This window comes from Muntiacus reevesi, chromosome 5 (assembly GCF_963930625.1).
Source record: "Muntiacus reevesi chromosome 5, mMunRee1.1, whole genome shotgun sequence".
Taxonomy (NCBI): domain Eukaryota; kingdom Metazoa; phylum Chordata; class Mammalia; order Artiodactyla; family Cervidae; genus Muntiacus; species Muntiacus reevesi.
Window position 1 is genome coordinate 17,697,541 of NC_089253.1, and position 22,638 is coordinate 17,720,178.

The 22,638-nt window shown below is 39.6% G+C and overlaps 2 protein-coding genes across 2 annotated transcripts in view; one reads left to right on the top strand and one right to left on the bottom strand.

Annotated features, from left to right (window-relative positions):
- The window catches only part of AAMDC (adipogenesis associated Mth938 domain containing), a 28,680-nt gene extending 17,400 nt beyond the window's left edge, over positions 1–11,280 (bottom strand). The window contains exons 1-2 of the mRNA XM_065937195.1: positions 11,144–11,280; positions 3,312–3,461 (exon numbers count right to left, since the gene is read on the bottom strand). Of these exons, the coding sequence (XP_065793267.1) occupies positions 3,312–3,443 (132 nt within the window). The 5' untranslated portion in view covers positions 3,444–3,461; positions 11,144–11,280. The remainder of the gene's footprint in view (positions 1–3,311; positions 3,462–11,143) is intronic.
- A 180-nt stretch (positions 11,281–11,460) lies between these two features.
- The window catches only part of RSF1 (remodeling and spacing factor 1), a 148,184-nt gene continuing 137,006 nt past the window's right edge, over positions 11,461–22,638 (top strand). The window contains exon 1 of the mRNA XM_065937197.1: positions 11,461–11,853. Coding sequence (XP_065793269.1) covers positions 11,667–11,853 — 187 coding nt within the window. The 5' untranslated portion in view covers positions 11,461–11,666. The remainder of the gene's footprint in view (positions 11,854–22,638) is intronic.

Genomic DNA, 22,638 nt, shown 5'->3' on the forward strand with positions numbered 1-22,638 from the left:
AGACAGTCATCAAATCATAAGAGAAAAGAGCAAAAGAAGAAAGGGGAAAAAAGACCTCACTAACAAATCCGAAACAATTAACAAAATGGTATTAGGGACATACATCAATAATGAGCTTAAATGTAAATGAACTACATGCTCCAATCAAAAGACACAGACTGGCTGAATAGATACAAAACAGGACCCATATATATGCTGCCTACAAGAGACGAATCATTTCAGATCTAGAGACACATACAAATTGAAAATGAGGGAATGATAAAAGGTATTCCATGGAAATGGAAATCAAAAGAAAGCCAGAGAAGCAATACTTATATCAGAGAAAGTAGACTTTAAAGCCTGCTGGGATTTCCTTGGTGCTCCAGTGGTTAAGACTCTGAGTTTCCACTAAGGGGGTAAAGATTTGATCTCTGGTTGGGGAACACAAATCCTGCATACCACGTGGTGCAGCCAAAAAATAATAAAAATTATAAAAGTAAATAAATACTGTTAGAAGGACGTAATAATCAAAGGATCAACTCAAGAAAAAGAAACAACAAATTTAAAAACATAGGTATTACTCAAAATAGGGACACCTCAATATATAAGGCAAATGTTAACAGACATAAAAGGAGAAATTAACAATAACTCAATAATGGGGTCTTTAACACATCCCACTACCCCATTCTCACTTCTGTGGTCACCTTGAATAGCAAAAACCTGGAATCATAGTGAAAACCCCCAGTTTTGCAATCACCCAAGATAGAATAATGCATTAAAGCTTCTTCAAACACCCATTCCTAGAAAACTGTCATTATTTAACCCGTCTGGTGGTTCCATGGAAGACCCCACTCATAGACTTTACTTGATCTAAGTTGGAGCTCACCAGTGCAACCCATCTTTTCTCCTGGAGAAGGTTGTCAAAAACAGTCAGAGACAATTGTTTAGCAATGCAGCTGCCTGAGGCAGTAGACGACAGGGCAAGTGAGAGGTTCTAAAAAACTAACACGAAAAGAATAAAAAAATGAGATGTTTATAGGAGGCTTTGAAAAGCTCAGATATGAACCTTGGTATTGAAAAGGCCATACACATGTCCAGGGTTGTGCATATGCCCAGAAATGACCTGAGAAGGCCCTAAGGTCACAATCCTGGGTAACTTTGAGAGTCTTCATAAGCAAGGATCAAGCAGAATTTTAAACTGTCTGGCTAAATGTTGACTGCATACCCCAAATTGCATACAGAGCCCCTTAACCCAAAGTAGAACCCTTGCTGGTTTCAAGCATATAAGGAAACTTCTGTCATTGTTTTTCAGGAAAACATATTTAAAGAATTAAAGGATAGTGTAAGAGTGTATCTAAAAAAAAAGAAGAAGAATGTATCTAACTAGAGAATAACAATAAACAGAAATCATTTTTTAAAGGAAATTCTAGAGCTGAAAAGTACAATATTGAATGAAAATTACACTAAAGGGGCATAACTGTAGGCAAGAATCAGCAAAACTGAAAGATACGTAAATTGAGATGATCCAATCTGAAAAAAGGGACAGAAAAATGAATGAAAACAATGAACAGAGCCTCAGAGACCTGTAGGACACCAAAAACCTCTACGAAAAACACACAGAAAGCCCCCATAACATACTCCTAACAGTTTTCACAGATGAGGAAAGACAGAAGGGGCAGAAGGAATATTTGAAGAAGTAATTGGTGAAAATTTCCCAAATTTGATGATGAAAAACAATCTACACATTTATGAAGTTCCATACATTCCAAGCAGTATAAACTCAAAGAGATCCGCATGTATTGATAGATGTTATCATAGTCAAGTTGTCAAAAGCTAAAGAGAATTTTGAAAGCAGCAAGAGAGAAGTGACTTGTCAAGTTCAAGGAAACCTTAATAACATTTGATTTCTCATTAGTAATCAGTAACATCAAAAAAAGTGGGATGACATTTTCATAGTATTGTAAGAAAAAGACTGTCAACCACAAATTGTATATCCAGCAAAACTATCCTTCAAAATGGAAGGATCAACTTCCATCATTAGAGCATGAGGAGCTCCACTACCCACGCTTAAAATTATTAAAACAAACAAACCAAAAAACAACCTAAAAAGATTTTTTTTTAACCCCAATCATTCAAACACTATGGAAAGGGGCTTCCCTGGTGGTCTAGTGGCTAAGACTCTACCCCAGTGCAGGAAGCCCTGGGTTCAATACCTGGTCAGGGAACTAGATCCCACATGCTGCAACTAAGAGTTCCTACAACCAAGATCCTGCACAGCCAAATAAATATATAAATTTTTTTTTAAGACTTTGGAAAGGCCCAAAGAGGAAAGAGCAAACTAAGAAATAAGTATTTAAGAAAAAAATAGAAATATTTGGTAGGAAAGGTGAGAATCTGATACTTTAAGAAAGACTGCTACCTGCCTCCCCCTCCTAGTCCATTGAGGTGGAAACTCACTTCAGTTTGCTACAGTCAAGGGCTATTCCTTGTCTGTGCTACCAGCTATAAGACCTTCTTCCTGGAAGAATCAGTATATCAGTGCTTCTGATACTGCCTGCAGCTATCTATTGCTGAAGCCAAGTCCCATGTGAGTGTGGAGGTGAGTTGCAGGTTCCCTTCTTTTAACCAACCGCCACTCACAGAATGGAGACTACTTTGAGCATGGTACACTGAGAATACTGGAGGATGTGTAATATAATGGAAATGCAACTTCAAATCACAATGAGATAACACTTCACATTAACTAGGATGGTGTAATAAAAGCAAAAGCCAAGCAAATAAGAGTAAGTGTTGGTGAGGAGGAACTTAGAAAAATTGAAACCATCATACATTCCTAACATCTATAATGTAAAATGGTACAGTTAATTTGGAAAGCAGTCTGGCAGTTCCTCAAAAGGTGAATCAGAGTTACCATATGACCTAGAATTTCCAGTCCTAGGTATGTACTTAAGAGAACTGAATGAATTTGTTTATTTGAAATGTCTAGGATAGGTACATCTAGGGAAACAGAAAGTAGTAGTTGCCAGGAACTGGAGAGAGGGAAGAAAGGGGAGTGACTGCTAATGGTTATGGGCTTTCCTTTGGGATGATAAATATGTCCTAGAGTTAATAATGGTAGTTATGGTACAGGTTATGACAAAAAGTCTATTGTATTTCATATTTTAAAAGTTTAATGGTGATATTAATGGTATGTGTATTATATCGAGAGAAAAAGAGAGAGGGAGAGAATGAAAGAAATAGTTACTTTTCACTTGGAACTTGGTCATTAAGGCTTAGGAGTTTGGAAATTACTTGGCCAGCCTTACAGTTTCAACCAAACACTAATAGCTTACCTCAGTTCCTGTTTCTCTCCAATCCCAATCCCGACTTCCCCCTGGCCACACTTTGCAGTCCTTATAGATTTTTGTAGAGCCTTGTACTTTCATTTGCCCCCATGAGAGCGAAGAAATTTCAGGGGATGACATAAGGAACTTAACTGAACTCTGAAATTAAAGGAAAAATATAATTAATCAGTTTTAAAGTAAGTTTGAAATAGCTCCAAAATACTGGAGCTATACTATAAATAGAATATATTTTAAAATATAATGCTATATACAAAATATAGTAAGCCCTGGCCCTCTATGAGTTAAGAAGCATCTTTCTTTCCCATTTATGTGGCTGTCACTTCTTCTGTAAAGGCCTAAAAAAGTAAAATGTTATTCTTGGGATCTTGATTCATTCAACCATGGAAACTAGATACTACAATTACCTCTCAGACTCTGGAGGGAATTCTCAGGATATTTTTTGAAAGATAAAGGTGAATGGACTTCTCTGGTGGTCCAGTGGTTAAGACTCCACACTCCCAATGCAGGGGGCATGGGTTTGATCCTTGGTCAGGGAACTAAGATCACACATACCATACCATGCAGCCAAAAAATTTAAAAGTAATTAAATAAAATTAAAGGTGGAGATTTACCTCAGCATGATGGAATGAGGAGGTTGACAAATCCTTTCCCCCAAAGGAAGGAGAGCCGGACAAAAATGTCAAAATAATGATTTGGCACTCCAGAAATATAGACATACTTCAAACTGAAGAAATGCCTATTTGTGAAAACTAATGAATTTCAGATAAGAACAGTAAGATATTTTGTTGTTCTTGTCTGGGAGTACACCCATACCCCTATATCAGTTCTGTTGGCTTAGAGGTTCAACTTGACTGGGGCAGGACATGAAAACCAAGTCTTGCTGCTAAGGCAGAGGAAACTTACTTGATTTAGAGCATAATCAGTTAACCTGGTGATCTCAATGGCAAATAAACATGGATGGCAGGTGGCTCTGCTTCTACATTACTGTGAGCCTATTTGGAGCTAACAATTGGATTGTCAGACTAGGCCAGGATTGAAAGGAATTCCCAAAGGTGATCCAGCCCAAGGGTGCTGGATAAGCTTTCTAGTATCCAGAGTGGAACAAAGGCTGTGAGCATATGCATCAAAGACAGGAATAGGCCTAAATCATGGAAATGTCTGGGCTAATGGAGCCTACAGAACATACAAAGTGAAGAGGTAATGGGGCTCTGGAGGACTCAGAAGAATATGAGTACCAGGAAGGAAATGAAAACGGCCTGAACACTGAATGTACTCCCCAGCACACACTGATTAGATCAGTGGAGAGGGTAACTCTTATTGGCTTGAGATGTTTGAACACAATTTTTGATTAATCTTTGGCTGGACACTATGCTATACAGGCACATAGGAGACCCCTAGGAAGCCAAGATTAACAATGAAAACAAGGGGAATTCCCTGGTGGTCCAGTGGTTAGGGCTTGGTGCTTTCACTGCTCGGGCCCAAAGTTCAATCCCTGGTCAGGGAGTTCCAACAAGCCGCATGGCATGACCAAAAAAAAAAAAAAAAAAGAAAAAGAAAAAGGGAAAAAAAAGAAGAAAGAAAATAATATCCCAACAACATGAATGACACAGCTGACATTCAGATGGTGACTGTTCGTGAAGTCGCGTTATAGGGAACAAAAGTTGAAGCTGAAAGGCTCCTACTGTATGAACGCTGGGATTTCTTATGCAAATTGGAGATGGTAGGGGAAGAGGGAGCCTTCGTGATTGGGCGTGAAGAGGTACTGACTGAAGAGGAACTGGCCGCTACAATCAAGGTACTGTGCATGCCTGCTGAGGAGTTCAGAGAATTTAAAGACCAGAATGGATGGGAAGATGATAAAAGCAAAGACGACAGCCTGACAATCACAGATATCCCCAAACTCAAAGCATCATGGAGACAGCTTCTTCGGGATAGTGTTTTGTTGACCCTGCAAACCTATGCCACAGACTTAAAAACTGAGCAAGATTTACTCAACAACAAGGTTTATGCAGCACTTAGCTGGAGGGAACAGCAAGCCTTTCAGGTGCGTTACGGTCAGAAGATGATTCTACACTGGCTGTTGGAGCTGACATGTTAGCAGGCTCCCTTCTGCCTGAAGGAGTATCCGGAAGAGGAACTTCATGCTAAGCTGGTATGCACTGATGCTTGGAAAGAAGTAAAATTTGGATCTTCTGCTTTGTGTTTTGTACTAATACCAAAAGGAAAAGTAGCGAAATTGTTAAACTAGGATGAACTCCAAGGTAAGAGTGACATGCCGAGGACTGGGAGCAGCAGACTTGTGAATCGCTGCTGTTAGGAACACTGATCAAGTTTGTAGCTGTTTTGTTGTCAAGTTTGAACCAAAGCAGAAATATGATAGTGATACACTTTGTTGTAGTCTAGCATTTAAGAACATGGAGTTTGAAAGTAGACCTGGTTCAAATCTAGGTAGGTCTATTTTGAGCAACCACTTTCCCTTTTTTAAAAAAACTGTTGGAGGATTTAGTAAGCTGTTACTGGGACTCTGAGCAATTATTTTAATTCCTTAGCAGCCTAAGATACCAGTGACATACAAGCCCCCACGTAAGATTTCTATTTATCTTGTATATTCAAGTGGGATAAATATAAACTATGTACCTAGAAAAAAAAAAGAAGAAAATAAGAAAAAAAAAGAAAGAAAACAAAACAAGAAAAAAAGAAAAGCCCTTAATATAGACTTCAGTGGCTACACATTCCAAGGGAGACAGAATTCCAGATTTAGTTTAGGCAAGTGACTAAACAGAACCAAACTAAGAACAACAATGTAGGGGAAGAATCCAAATTCAGACTTTCTATAGCACAGGGAATCATAGCCATTGTCTTGTAATAACTGTTGGTGGAGTATAATTTGTGAAAGCACTGAATCACTATACTTAAAAACTAATGTAATGTTTTAAAAATTATGGTGACAATGACTCAATGAATATAGAATCTCAATAAAGAGACATTTCAAAAAAGAATCATCTAGCATTGATAAGTATAGTAACGAAAAGGGGCTTGTATCACTCAGGGTTCTCCAGAGAAACAGAACCAGTAGACCATATATATTAACAGATTTATTTCACAGAAGTGGCTTATGCAGTTGTGGGCGCAGGCTGGCAGGTTGCTGACTCTTAGGCAGAAATTGTCACTGCAGTATTGACGTGTTACTTCTTCCTCAAGAAAACCTCACTTTTCCTTTAAAGGTCTTTCAACTAATTGAATGAGGGCTTCCAAAAGTACTGAGGATCATCTCCTTTATTTAAAACTCAATTAATTGTAAATGTTGACTAGATCACAAAACACCTTCATAGCAGCACCTAGGTTAGTATTTGTTTGGATTAACTGAGTACTATAGCCCAGCCAGGCTGACACACAAAATTAACCATGTCTACCACTTGTTTCCCTGGTGGCTCAGAGGTTAAAGCATCTGCCTGCAATGTGGGAGACCTGGGTTTGATCCCTGGGTCTACTCCAGTATTCTTGCCTGGAGAATCCCATGGACGATGGAGCCTGATAGGCTACATACAGTCCATGGGGCCACAAAGAGTCGGACACAACTGAGTCACTTCACTTTCACCCCTTGTTAATTTGGTACCTCATACCTGTCCTTAAACTGTATTTAATCTACAAATAAAGACAATAACAAATGATATTTCTACCTAATATTAATAACTACTAATCCATTTTTAAATGCATTATATAACAAAGGACATAAACACACTGTTTTTGGTTCTATGGGAGGAAGACATAAGTTTATAAAACATGATTCTTGATGAACAGTTAATATTACACTAGAGAGAGAAGACATGCAATTAACTATAAAATTTTCTCTTTTTTTTGAAACCAGGAAGGGTGAAACCTTCAACTCTGTTGATCATTTAAAAAACTGTTTAGGATATTCTGGGTTCCTTGCACTTCCATATTAATACTAGGACAAATTTATACATTTCTACAAAAAAGCCAACATAATTTCTCTTTCAGTAAAAATAATCATTTCACCTGAGAAATAATTCATCAATTTCATCCATGCTTTTAAGAAGTAAGAATAGACAGATGCTAACTCTTAAGAAAAAAGATGGTAAGACACTTCCAAAAGTGATTCTTCAATGAATAGAATTCTATGCAACAGAGAATTCAGTTATCATTAAGAGAAAGAAACAGAAAATGGCTGGATTAAATCTTGTTTATATTACTTCTTATTTTCATATATTTTCCTAAGAAACTATTTTGAAGAACATGAGATTCTTACATCTGTTGATACTGGCTTTTTCATTACATATAACACATACTTTTAAAAGTATTGTTTTAAAAGTGAGTTTTAACAAACCTAAGTAAAGATCCCCTGGATAAGGGAAAGGCTACCCACTCCAGTATTCTGGCCTAGAGAATTCCATGGACTGTATAGTCCATGAGGTTGCAAAGAGTCAGACATGACTAAGCGACTTTCACCAAGTAAATTTGTTCATCACCAACTAGGAATTCCCAAACTGGCTCTATGATCGAATCCAATTCACCTCAATATACATTTGACAGGCTTATAATATCTGTTAAAAAAAATTGTGCAACAAATGCAAAGATAGTATGTTGGTGAGATGGAAATATGTGTAAATTATTCTGTTACAAGGCAGATTCTTATCAATGTAATTTGAGAAAATTGAAGGCTAAGTCATTAAATTTTAAAATTAAAGCATAATTATATTCAATTAAGTGCAGATATTATTGAGTTCAAAGACTTTCACAAATGTATAAACTTGCCAAACATGATACCGAATGTACCTCGAAATTTCCCTTGTGCAACCTTCTAATCAATCCCCTTCTAAGATCAAAAGTAGCTTTTAATTTCTGTTCCCACGTATTGGTTAGACCTTCATGTTGTTGAAATTAAGTACCTACTCTTTTGTGTCTTTATTCTTTCACCCAGAATGCTTCTGGGATTCATGAATGTTGTAATATGTATCAGTGTGTATCAGTCTGAGCAGTAGTCTGTTGAAAGATTATATCACAATTTACTTACCCATTCTTCTGATGAGCATTTGTTGTTTCTTTTTGGTATTTTGAATAAACTGGTTATTAATTCTGAATGAAAACTTAAGTGTTTTTTTTTTTTTTCCTTCCCCATAACCCACAAATTCTTTTGGCCCAAGGAAAGAAGAGATGTGGTATTATGGGTGCTTATTATTTATTTTTTTCTAAGAATAGACTTAGTGAACATCTGACCTAAACCTTGCTTTGTAATGAAACATCTCTTATCTTTTGGGTGGATATAACTTTTGATGCCCAAGGACTTTGTTCTAATGCCAATCTTGATTAGAAAAGGCAGAAACTCTAACCTTATTTATCAGGCCCCCCTTGAGTAACAGTGTCAGCATTGAGAAGAGAAAAAATTATATAAAGCTGTTTTTTGAAAGCTATTTTTACAATCCCAAGAGAGCAGGTAAGGTGCTGGAAAAGCTGAAAGTGAAGAAATAGGAAAGAGGCAGGGGTAGTGTTATTAAATGATATAAGTCTTTCTTTTGGTTTGAAGGTTTTTCTCCCCATCAAAATTCACTCATAAAGATTCAATTTTATTTAATATTGTGTACCTGCCTTTCATTTAAGGTCAATTAAGTTATGATCTTATGAAGATTTTTGTATCTTTGCAAAACTGATGAGTTCAGGAGCCCAGGTAGAGTTTGAGAGTTTGAGTTGGGAGTTTGAGAGTTCTATCAATATATTTTAGTTTTTTTTTTTTAAATTGAGGTATCATTGATGTATAGTTTTATATGTTTCAGGTGCACAACACAGTGATTCACAATTTTTAAGTTATACTACATTTAAATTCACTATAAAATACTGGCTATATTCCCTGTGTTATACAATGTATGTTTTAGTTTAGTACTGTTTCATTTTGGTGTTGCTTATAACATTTTACCACACATTAAATTAAAACTTCTCTTTTGCTAGGATAATTCATCACCATAGAAATATTCCTAAAGTGAGACTTTTCTTTTTTAAAAAACTTTTTTATTGTGGCAAAATAGATATAATATAAAACTTAACATTTTAGCCATTTTTAAGCACATAGTTCAATGGCATGAAGGACAATCACATTGTTGTGTAGACTTTATTTAATCAGTACTTCTTAAACTGGAATTCTCAAGAGTATTTGTAAATTTTAAAAGAACATTTTTTTCCTTTAAAAAGGGTTGGTATATTATTCAGGATTAAGAATCAGTATTCTAGTTAATAAATTCCTCTTATAATATAAAATTTTTCTTTGTCTTGATAAATGAGAATTCTTTCCTTAGTTAGTAGTCTGACATAGAACGTTATGGTTTTTCCCTTTTTTACCTAGAAATGTGGAAAATTTAATTTTTAATGTGGTAATCATTTTCTCTGTTCCCAATATAATTATTTGCCTATATATTTCTTTTTTTGTTGTTCAGTTGCTCAGTCATGTCTGACTCTTTGTGACCCCAAGGACTACAGCACACCAGGCCTCCCTGTCCTTCACTATCTCCCGGAATGTGCTCAAATTCATGTCCATTGAGTTGATGATGCCATATATTTCTTTATTTTCCTTTTAATTATAAATTGTCCTATGATTTATATTATACTTTGAAATTCTTTTATTAAGTAGATAATATATAAATTTTAAATGCACACTGCAATTTTTGGCTCAAAGTAGTAAACTATCAATTACAAACAACTGAATTCAATCTAAATTTTAGGAATTTTCTTCAATAGTAGCAAGCAATATTTTTTAAGTATTTACAATGTGACAGGGGCTTCCCTGGTAAAGAACCTGTCTGCAATGCAGGAGACCCCGGTTGGATGCCTAGGTTGGAAGATCCACTGGAGAAGGAAATGGCTACCCACTCCAGTATTCTGGCCTGGAGAATTCCCTGGACAGTTCATGGGGTCGCAAAGAGTCAGACACGACTGAGCGACTTTCACTCACAATGTGCCAGGGCATTGTGCTAATCAATTTATTGTGAATTATACAGTAAAATCTTATGATGTAGGTACTACCGTCACCGCCCCCCCCCCCCAACTTCAGAGGTTCAAAGAAATGAAAAAATCTTCCCCCATGTCGTGAAGTGGTTCTGTTAGGACAAGTCTTGCTGTACTCCAAGTCCAGACTCTCAACCATAATGCACATTATATCCCAAGCTGCATTCTGCTTTGCATTACTTATGGTTTTTCTGAGCTTCTTTGTGGGAACCTCTCCCACAAAGAAGCTCACTCCTTCTCCCAACGAAGCAGAACTCTGTCTTCTAACAAACTTTTTGCCCTTGCAACAAATTTCCTACCAGGTGCAGTGCAGTCCTAGTCCACCCTCGATCTTGGTTCCGCTACAGATATTGCTCCCTAAGATCTCAGTCCTTAACAGGGCCCCTCGCCCTTCACCCTGGCAAACTCAGGAGGGCCCAATCCTCTCAAACGTTGCTCCCTGAGAAGAGCCTGGTCCCTTCAAACCCCGGATTTCCTACCACGGCCCCAACTCCTCAGACTGGAGATCCCGGCAGAATCTCGTTCCATCAGGCCCTTGTCCCCCAGTTCTCAGACACTGCTTTCAAGCAGGTGCAGTACTTGTACCTCAGCAAACTTCACAGAGACTCCTTCATTACAAAGCTTCCATCCCAATTCCCAACTCAGGGCACGTCTCTACTTTTCCCCTCTCCAATTTTTCCTCAGAATCGTTTTTGTGTGTGTTTTTTTTTTCTATTCTGCTCTTTTTCTCCTCTTTATTCGCTCTCCTCAGCTTCCCGACCATCTGGTGGCCAGTTGCAGTCCCACGAGTGGCCCCCCAAACTTACCCGACACCCTCCGAGGAGCGGCGATCTCAAACCGCTCAGCGCTTTACCTTTCACCTTTGCTCAGGCGGTCTCCGCTAGACGCTCTCCCCCCCCGACTCGCCCCGCCCGGAAAAGAATGTTTCGGCCAGTCTTCAAGCGAAGCTCCGCCCCTTCAAGTCTATTGGTCATTGCCCCCCAAAGTCCCGCCTCCCGAGCTTCCAGCCCCGCCTCCCTGCCCCGCAGCCCTTGTTTTCATTCCCCCTGTCACACGAGGCAGTGGCAAGCCCGAAGTGGGAGGAGCGGGAAGAGGGAGGAAAGTGAAAGGCACGGAGCGCCTCTCTTTCCTCCGTCTGACTGGGTTCTCGACTGCTCTGGACCGCCGTTGTATTGTGGGATCGCGGCGCCGTGCCTGAGACGCCCGGATCCGCAGGGGCGCCCACTTGCTAGCGCCTCCTGTCGTCTGTAAGGTTGCCCTGCTGTTCCTCGGCACCCCAACTCCCCTCACCCCCCCATCGCCTCCTCCTCCTCCATCCTCCAGTTCAAAATGGCGGCGGCGGCGGCAGCGGCGGCGGCGATGGCTCCTCCGGGCTGCCCGGGTTCGTGTCCCAACTTCGCCGTAGTCTGCTCTTTCTTGGAGCGCTACGGGCCGCTGCTTGACCTGCCTGAGTTGCCGTTCCCGGAGCTCGAGCGGGTGCTGCAAGCTCCGCCGCCGGACGTCGGCAACGGAGAAGGTAAGCGAGGGGGCCCGAACGCCCGGCGGGAAGCGGCCCTGGCTTGCTCCTTCTCTCTGCTCCCCACAGACACCCCGGGCCTCCGCGGCTCTGTCCTCCCGCTGAGGCGCAGTTCCGCGCGGCCCGTCTCCTCCGCCCAGCCCCCGGGGGTCTCGGGCAGTGAGGAGGCGGGGCGGAGGCCCCGTAGGGCCAACTCCGCCCGTCGCCCAGCAGAGGTGGGGGCGTCGTGGTCTGGGTCTGGGCTGGGCGCGGGGGGTGGGGGGGATCATTGTGCTGGTCGGCCGCACCCGGGGCTGCTACCCCGCGGTGTGGGCCGGGTCCCTCACCCCTTCTCCCTCTCGGTGGCGGAGGAAGGGGAGCGCAGGTTCCGGCCAGCTTTGCGCTTTTCTCCTCTACCCCTCCCTCGCTCCCTCCCCTCCTCCCACCATCCTCCCTACTATCTCGGGGGAGGCTGGGCTCGTCTTCTCTGGGCGCCCCTTTCTCTCCCTCCACCTGGGTGGGCGGGGGCCAGAGGACACTTCATCTCTCCCTCCCTCTAGTGGGAACTCCCCCGAGAGAGAGTCGGCTCAGGTCTCCTTTCCCTTCCCCTCCAGGGCCGCTTTAACCCCCAAAACTCCTTCCTATGAGTCGGGAGGTTTGCTGCTCCTTCAGGGGAAGGGGGTCCTCTAACATTCTCACTTTGCGGGGGTGGTGAAGTCGCTTTTGCTTCTCCGCTTTGGTGGGCAGAGGGTTAATTTCTCATCCCCCATAGTTTTCCTCCTCCTGCCTCCCCCCTCCCCCCCCCCCCCCCCCAAATAATAGAAAAGCATCTTTCCACTTTTCCAGTCCCTTCCCCCTTCATTCTGGCAGTAAGGCTTAGGGGAAGAAGTCGCCCTCCCATTTGAAGGGTAGGGTGGGGTGTTTAGCATGTAGGATGGAGGAGGGGCTCAGACGGAGGGGGAAACAGTTGAAGAAGGTGCTTGTTGCTCATGTTTCTCTCTCTGGTGCCGCCGGTCTATTATTGGTGTTCGCAAGTGGTGCTCCTTCCACATAAGGCCACCGCGCGGGTGCAGGGCGCATGCTCCGCCCGGCCCATTGAAACTTCCTGCTGCTGCTTGCTGCTGCTGGTTCTTTTCGCTGGAGCATCTCCGCGCCGCGCCTGCTGCCTTCAGCCCTCACTGAGCGCGTACACTCACTCCCTGTTTATTCCCGATCTTTCCTCTCTTTTTCAGAGAAGGGTTTTTTGTTGTTGTTGTACTCTGAGCATAGCCTTTATCTGGGAACAGCCCGTGGCTGAAGAAGAAACGTTGTCCAAATAGGTCCTTTTTTCCCCTTTTTTATGCGTATTAGGTGGCCACAGTGTGGACTGGGTATTGTGCAAAACAGATAGCTATTTCCTTTTCAAGAAATCCGGGTGTTTTCAATTCTCCATGGGAATGGAGTTTCTGTTAATAGAATACATTTACATTGCTAGGGAGAGCCCAAGTGTGAAGTTGTCCAAAATATTACCTAGAGAGTAAATTATGTTGTGGCTACCAAAGACTCACATGAATACAACAATTATGGTACAGGCAAATATCTCTCCTTACCTGCCCAAATCTCCTCCACCATTAAAAAGCTCCGGCCAGCAAAAGGTTACATTATATAAAGACTTCTTGCAGAATTTCTTAAAAAGTTAAACTCCCCAATATAGTAGTTACGATTTGATGGTTATCAAATTGTATTTACATTTTTTATGGAAATAGTCATTTTGAAGGACGTATGCCTTGTAAGTTACTTTTAGGATATCTTGGGAAATGATGGTAATGTACCTATAAGAAAAATGTGGGAATTTGAGGAAAGGGATTGCTGGTAACTTGTTTTTGGAATATATGATATTTCAGCCAAGTTGAAATGCAGGCATAAATTTTATGTCATGGCACTGTATTTTGGGTGGTATATAAGATTGCTTGACTCTCCATTCCTTATAAGTGTTTTGGCCTCTGCATTTGGCTTTTGTTAGAAACAAGAAAAAAAATATCAGGGTCAGTCTAATACTTCATGTTACTTTCTAGCTAGTATTGAATAGTGGGTGACTAGCTAAGTTAAAAATGAGAAATAATGCACGCCAAGAGAATATACCAGTGGGTTCAGCCACGCATTATTGTTGGTAAAGTTTCAACTATGATAATAGATTTTGTCATCAGTTGATCTAAGAATAATAATCAGTGTCACACAATTCAAGATACTTGGGAAGTGAAGTCTCTGCAGGTGAAATGCTGTGCAGGGAGGTGATTTCAGGCCTTTAGTGATGGTTAACCTACTTGTAATAATTGATAATACTGCTCCAACTAAGAATGTTTGGACAGAGTCTTGGAGAAGGAGTTGTGGTGTACTAGAAAGAGTTAAAAGACATTGGATATAGTTGAACTAAATGTTTTGCTGATTATCTCAGGACAGCTGAATCAGCCTCTTGAATAGTGTAATATTAATATGTAGTTTGTGGGGAAAATTACTTCATTTCTGTGGACCTTGGTTTCTTGAGGAAATAAAGTTAGTATCTGAGGATCAAATGAAATGTTCAAAAGTCCTTTCATAAACTAAGTACTTATATATATATATATATATATATATATATTTTTTTTTTTTTTTTCCCCCTACTACACACCGTATGTATTCTATTTCCCCTACCAGGGATTGAACCTGGGCACTGTAGTCAAAGTGCCAAGTTCTAACCACTGAACCCCAGAGAATTCCTGAAATACTCTTGTGTTACAAATTTTATTAAAGGTATTTATGAGGTAAAAGACACAAAAGTGCAGTTGGACTGAAAATGTTAATTTTTAGCATGTGGTGAGAAAGGACTTTAAGCACAGTATAATGTTGAGCTTTTGTGCTCTTGGGAGATAGTCTTTGTTGTAATCAAAGGAATTTTGCTCTGTATACATTTTAATATTCTTAAAAGGCAGTTCTTAGTGCTGTTGAAAGAATCCTGTTGTATAAAACTTGGTTTTTTCTGGTGTGATTATACCTTAAAAAGTTTGTAAAGTATACTCTTCTGAGTTGCCAGTTATTTTTCACCTAGTCATTTATTGTGGTAGGTATATCAACACCATAACATCTTTGGAGAAGACCATTTCTCTATATTGTTCTTATTTAGGCACTTTATGATCTTTCCCTTAAGTTTTTGTTTATAAGTCTTATTTTGACATTATGGCTTCAGCTTAGAATGCTTCCTTTATCCCCTATAGTGTCAATTATTAATTTTTATTTTATTTAAAAAATATTTATTTATTTGGCACACTGGGCCTTAGTTGTGGCATGTAGAATCTTCACTCTTCATTGTGGCATGACGGATTTTTAGTGGCATTTGGGATCTAATTCCGTGACCAGGGATTGAACCCAGTCCCCTTACATTAGGAGTGCAGAGTTTCAGCCACTGGACCACCAGGGAAGTCCCAAATTTGGTTTTATAAACTACTTTTTTAGTCTTAAGGATATAATAATAGCTACCACTTACTGAACATTTACTGTGTGCAAACATCTCCTTATTCCTTATAGCTACACCCTGAGGTTGGTACTGTTATTCCCATTTGGCAAGTATAGAAACTAAGGTTCAGGAGGTTGATTCAGCTGTTCAGTGCCCAAGCTTATATAGTTTTCACTAGAATCTTATTTAGATTTCATAGTGATATTAATTAGAATAGGAAAAGGGTGTGCCAACTGACACTGTAGCCCTCCCAGTTCTTCGTCTAATGTAACCCTCGCAATTCGGTGCTCTGTATGGACTTCACCAGCGTCCTCTTGATGAGTGGTGGTTGATCCGGGGGTATGAATATGAATAAAAGTTGACATTGGCTTTGTGGAATTACCAACATCCTAGGCTCCCCAGTATATTCCCTCTTCTCCAGAGGACTTTCTTCTTCAAGAGGAAAATATACTTTTCCATCCTTTAAAGGTAGTCTTAGTATGGGTACTGATTGAGAAGTTATATTTATCTAATAACAGTATTCTTACCTGGAGAATCCTGTGGATGGAGGAGCCTGGTGGGCTGCCATCCGTGGGGTCACACAGAGTCGGACACGACTGAAGCGACTTAGCATGCATGCAATAACAGTCTACTAAGCTGTGTATGTATATGGTTGACTGGGTTATTGTAAAGTACTAAATAAGTTGAATAATGAGGTTTTTGGTTTGTTGGGGTTTTTAAGTTTTAATTTTTAGAGCAATTTTAGGTTTGATTTGTGTTTTGAGTTTTTTTTTTTAATGATTTGAAATTGGAACTCTTGTCAAAATGTCAAGTATTTATAAAAGGATATACTTTTTTTGTTTTAACTAGAGTTGTGACTGTAACTTAATATGTTCTCTTCTGTTAGTGATAACTGAATTGTGTGACAGTAGTTTTTAGGTTCATTCATAAATTAGAAAGATGACTTTACTGTAACTGGAGTCACCATCTGTTACTTTGAGCAAAAGATCTTACCAGGTACATGTGCCAGGAGTTGCATGGATCCACAGTGGTAGACTGTTGGTGGTAGCATTGCTGGAACCAGAGCCTTCTTTGGTTGAAATGTCCAGTTTCAGTTCTTCTACCTTTGAAAGAAGAGATGTTCTTCATTATTAGAGGGAAAGAGAGAGAAGTATTTCTTCTTCATCATTTTTGGTATATCACAGAGTTGAGGTAATCGAAAGTTATAGAGGATTGGAGAGAGGTTGTTGGTCTTGTCCCAGAACTGGAGGTACTAGGGACAGAAGGAATTTTCTGGCTAAATTAGGCTTGTTAATGAAAACTGACTTTCTTGTTGTTTTAATTACTAAGAAGTTTGCCTTGAAATTTATCTGTGTTTTTAAATTCTCAGTAAGGAAGACAAGCATTTATTAGCTACTACTTTTGCTTATATGTGTAGTGAATATTTGCTATATTTTAATTACAGTAATCATTATGGTGATTATTTATTTTGAAAAATACCCTCTTTTTTTTGGCCACTCGGCTTGGGGGATTTTAGTTTTCAGACCAGGGTTTGAACCCAAGTACTTGCCGATGAGAGCATAGAGTCCTCACCACTGGACTAGGGAATTCCCTATGGTGATTATTTAAAGAAAAAAATGAAACCTTTCCTTTTTAAAAAATTTATTTATTTTATTTTTGGCTGCATTAGGTTTTTGTTGCTGGGTGTGGTCTTCCTCTAGTTGTAGTGTGCGGGGTCTGCTGATGCGCGGGCTTCTCTTGTTGCGGAGCACAGGCTCTAGGTGTAGCAGACTTCAGTCACTGGGTGTGTGGGCTCAGTGGTTGCAGCTCAGCGGTTAGGGTGCACGAGCCCAGTTGCTCCACAGCATGAGAAGTCCTCCTGGACCAGGGATCGAACCCATGTCCTCTGCGTTGGCAGATGGGCTCCCAATCACTGGACCATCAGGGAAGTCCTGTACTCTTCTTTTAAGGATTTTCTAGTCTAGTAAGAAGTAAGTAACAAAACTGAGATTGAGTTACTAACACCATTCAAATACTTACTTTTTTTCTGTGGGATTTTATCAACTGAAGTTAGTAGTCTATGAATTCTAGTCTATAAGTTAATGGACTGAAATTATCTCTGATAACTTTATGGTGAGATGTACAGTATCATACAGTGTGGAAAAGTTGGAAAAATTCAGACCCAAAGTACATGTTAACATGAATCATGTATTCAAGAAAGATATTTATATGTGTTCCTGGATTTAAAATTTGTTTGACTCTATCCTTGGTGGTTATAGTCATAATTTTTTTTTTTTTTAGTAGTCTTAATTTGCTGTGTCTGAGTATTTTTCATTTTATTTTTGTTGTCTGTTTTTACTTTTGTGACAGATCCCATTACAAAGGGTATCAGTGTGTTTTCTACTTTTAATTTTAGAATTTTTGAAATATCTATTGCTTGAGAGAATAATCTGGAGTCTCATTAAAAAAAAGGATTATAGATTCTTTCAACAATTGTCAATTGATTATGTACTGTGTGCTAAATGCACTATACACAGGTGATACATTAATGAGCAAAATAGATAAGATCCTTGCCCTTATGGAGCTCACAGTTAGCAGCAAAGATAGACAATGAAGTAATGATTTTTCTTTTTTTTAAGTTATTGTATGGGCAAATAAGTATACTGTATATGCTGAAATGATTCATATTTTTCATGAACTTTGTTATACAATTTGCTTAGCTTTGTATTTATCCTCTTTTTTTTCTGTATTTGTACAATTTTATCTTAGTAATTTTCTGGATGGTGTGACTAATAGGTTTTTATTTTTCTTTGTGTCTTGTATTTTTCCACATTTCACTTTCAGTGCTAATTATGTATGTCTTCAGTAACCACAGAAAAAATATTTAAAAGTAGTCTTATACCAGAAGTGAAATGGATGAAAGTAGTCAAAAGGTATAAAATTCCAGTTATAAAATAAATCATGGAGATACAATGTATAAGATGGTAACTATAGTTAATAATACTGTTTTATATGTTTGTAACTTGCTAAGAGAGTACATCTCAAAAGTTCTCACTGCAGGAAAAAAATTTATAACAATGTGGTGATATATGTTAGCTTTTGCTCATTGCACAATATATATAAATATTGAATCATGTTGTACATCTGAAACTAATATAATGTTGTATGTCAATCATGGGCTTCACTGAATGGTTCAGAGGTAAAGAATCCACCTGCAATGCAGGATCCGCAGGTTCGATCCCTGAGTCCGATCCCTGGGTCAAGAAGATCCCCTGAAGAAGGAAATGGCTACCCACTTCAGTATTCTTGCCTGGGAAATCCCATGGACAGAGGGGTCTGGCACGCTATATATAGTCCATGGGGTCACAAAAGAGCCAGACACAACTTAGCAACTAAACAGCATGTCAGTTATATCTCCAAAAAAAGAAAAAAAAGAATTAAGAAAACTAGTCTTATAAGAGGCTTTATCAAAGAAAAAATCAAGTTGTTGCTCTATTTACTTTTAATTTTGAATTATCTCCCACCATGAATATTACCATCATCCACCCAAATCTCCCAAGTCTGAAGGTATGAAAGGTGGTTTCACATCTTTAATGCCTTTTCTTCATCCTCCTATCTGAGTTGAATATTCTTCTCCCTTTCCTTTCCTGCTCACTGTACTCCTGCCCATCATTAATCTGATCTTTAAGGACCAAATATACATGTGTAATTTATTCTGCTTCCTTCCTCTCTCTCTCAAGTTAACCATTTCCATCTTTCTACTCCACATGTACCCTATATTCACAACACTTTCTGCACATGGTCTAGCCTATGAGACTCTTAAGTTTCTTGAGGGCAGGGGTAGTGTTTATGAGGTGAATAGTTTTTTCCAAGTTTATTATAAGACCATGTTGTGTTCTAAAACTAAATCTTGTTTAAAGTAAACTTTCAAATAAGCATTTACCCACCGTATGAGAGGGGGCTTCCCTGATAGCTCAGTTGGTAAAGAATCTGCCTGCAGTGCAGACCTGGGTTGGGAAGATCCCCTGGAGAAGGGAAAGACTATCCTCTCCAGTATTCTGGCTTGGAGAATTCCATGGACTGTATTGTCCATGGAGTCGCAAGGAGTTGGACACGACTGAGTGAGTACGAGAATGACACTCTTTCCATTGATAGTTGGAAAGTGAATGCCATATTGGTTAATGATAGCACTTGAGTTAACCAGATTCTGTGTCCCACTTAATTAGATGTAGTATTTAAAATGAATGCATACAATTGGAAGTTAAAGCCTAGTCTGTGATAGTCTAATGCAGGAGTGGACCAGTTCAGTTCAGTTGCTCAGTCATGTCCAATGCTTTGCAACCCCATAGACTGCAGCACGCCAGGCCTCTCTGTCCATCACCAACTCCCGGAGCTTACTCAAACTCATGTCCATTGAGTCAGTGATGCCATCCAACCATCTCATCCTCTGTCATCTCCTCCTCCTCTCACCTTCAATCATTCCCAGCTTCAGGGTCTTTTCCAGTGAGTCAGTTCTTCGTATCAGGTGGCCAAAGTATTGGAGTTTCAGCTTCAGTATCAGTCCTTCCAATGAATATTCAGGACTAATTTCCTTTAGGGTTGACTGGTTGGATGTCCTTGCTGTCCAAGGTATTCTCACGAGTCTTCTCCAACACCACAGTTCAAAAGCATCAATTCGGCACTCAGCTTTCTTTGTATTCCAACTCTCACATCCATACATGACTACTGAGAAACCAAAGCTTTGACTAGACAGACCTTTGTTGGCAAAGTAATGTTTTTGCTTTTGAATATGCTGTCTAGATTGATCATAACTTTTCTTCCAAGGAGTAAGCATCTTTTAATTTCATGGCTGCAGTCACCATCTGCAGTGATTCCGGAGCCCCCCAAAATCAAGTCTATCACTTTTTCTATTGTTTCCCCATCTATTTGCCATGAAGTGATGGGGCTGGATGCCATGATCTTAGTTTTCTGAATGTTGAGTTTTAAGCCAGCTTTTTCGCTCTCCTCTTTCACTTTCATCAAGAGGCTCTTTAGTTCTTGTTCACTTTCTGCCATAAGGGTGGTGTCATCTGCATATCTGAGGTTACTGATATTTCTCCTGGTAATCTTGATTCCAGCTTGTGCTTCATCCAGTCCAGCGTTTCTCGTGATGTACTCTGCATATAAGTTAAATAAGCAGGGTGACAATGTATGGCCTTGATGTACTCCTTTCCCTGTTTGGAACCAGTCTGTTGTTCCATGTCCAGTTCTAACTGTTGCTTCTTGACCTGCATACAGGTTTCTCAAGAGGCAGGTCAGGTGGTCAGGTATTCCCATCTCTCTAAGAATTTTCCGCAGTTTATTGTGATCCACACAGTCAAAGGCTTTGGCATAGTCAGTAAAGCAGAAGTAGATGTTTTTCTGCAACTCTCTTGCTTTTTTGATGATCCAGCGGGTGTTAGCAATTGATCTATGGTTCCTTTGCCTTTTCTAGATCCACCTTGAACATCTGGAAGTTCACGGTTCACGTACTCTTGAAGCCTGGCTTGGAGAATTTTGAGCATTACTTTGCTAGCATGTGAGATGCGTGCAGTTGTGTGGTAGTTTGAGCATTCTTTAGCATTGTCTTTCTTTGGGATTGGAATGAAAGCTGACCTTTTCCAGGCCAGTTGGCTGTTTTTGTAAATGAAGTATTATTGGTTAATGGCCATGTTAGTTTGTTTACATATTGTTAATAGTAACTTTCACACTAAAGTGTCAGAGGTGACTGATAGTGACAAAAATGTGTAGTCTACAAAACCTCAAGTATTTACTGTCTGGCCCTTTACAGGAAAAAAAAAAGTTGTAAATGAAGGTAACTCTCAGACGATTTTCTTTGTGTTTGAGAACACTTTTAAAACCAGAATAATTGTCTTGTGAATGAAAAATAAAAGCAGTAGTTTCCTCAATATTTATGTAATTTTACACACACCTTTTTTACTGCTCTTCTCTCTTAGGTTAGGTGAATCTAAAAACTTTTCTGGAGAATTCCCTGATAGTTCAGTGGCTAAGACTCCACTCTCCCAATGCAGTGGGTCCTGGTCAGGAAACTAGATTCCCACATGTCACAACTAAGAGTTTGCATGCTGCAACTAAAAACCCTGTGTGCCTCAACTAAGATCAGGCACAGCCAAATAAATATTAAAAGCTTTTCTGTTAACAGGTTGATGAAGACATTACATTGAATTAAATTCTTTCACCCAAGGATAGTCATGGCTTCCTTGATCTAATTATCCTAAGGGAAGGCTGGGACACGGGCCAAGTGACATAGTGATGGCAGTAGGCTTGAATTGTTAGAATATTGGTGTTAACACTGGCTTCAAAGTTCAAGTGTACTGATTTAAGATCTGATTTGTTATAATAGCCAGGACATGGAAGCAGCCTAAATGTCCGTCAGTAGATTAATGGATAAGAAAGCTGTGGTACATATACACAATGGAATATTACTCAGCCATTAAAAAGAATACGTTTGAATCAGTTCTAATGAGGTGGATGAAGCTGGAACCTATTATACAGAGTGAAGTAAGCCAGAAAGAAAAACACCAATACTAACGCATATATTTGGAATTTAGAAAGAAGCTGGTGATAACCCTGTATGTGAGACAGCAAAAGAGACACAGATGTATTGAACAGTCTTTTGGACTCTGTGGGAGAGGGCGAGGGTGGGATGATTTGGGAGAATGGCATTGAAACATATATATTATCATATGTGAAATGAATTGCCAGTCCAGGTTTGATGCATGAGACAGGGTGCTTGGGGCTGGTGCACTGGGGTGACCCAGAGGGATGGGATGGGGAGGGAGGTGGGAGGGGGGTTCAGAATGGGGAATACATGTACACTCATGGCAGATTCAAGTCAATGTATGGTAAAACCTATACAATATTGTAAAGTAAAATAAATAAATAAATAAATTAAAAAAAAAAAAAAAGATCCGATTTGGAGGTAGAGACCCAGATCTTGGTGAGGATAAGCTTGGGTGAACAAAGATGCCATGTTCTTAAATGGGAAAGTATGTACTGACTGAAGGTAGAACTTAAAAGATTTACTTAGGTTACTTAGGGCACAGAGGGTTGGGGAGAACATACTGGAAAATAGCCTACTTACTAGTGGGTGATTTTATGTGTCTTTAAGAATCAGTATTTTACAGGGAAATTAACAGAGTATTGGTTGTAAAACTTTGGCATTTGAAATTCTGGATGTATCAGGAAATTTACTTTGATACTTTCCTGATCCTTTTGTCCCAAGTGTCCTCACAGTTGGTTCTGCAAATAAATATGTACCATTTCCTCACTGTTTAAATGTTAGAAGTCTTTTAGGAAAAAAATAATTAGATAGAATG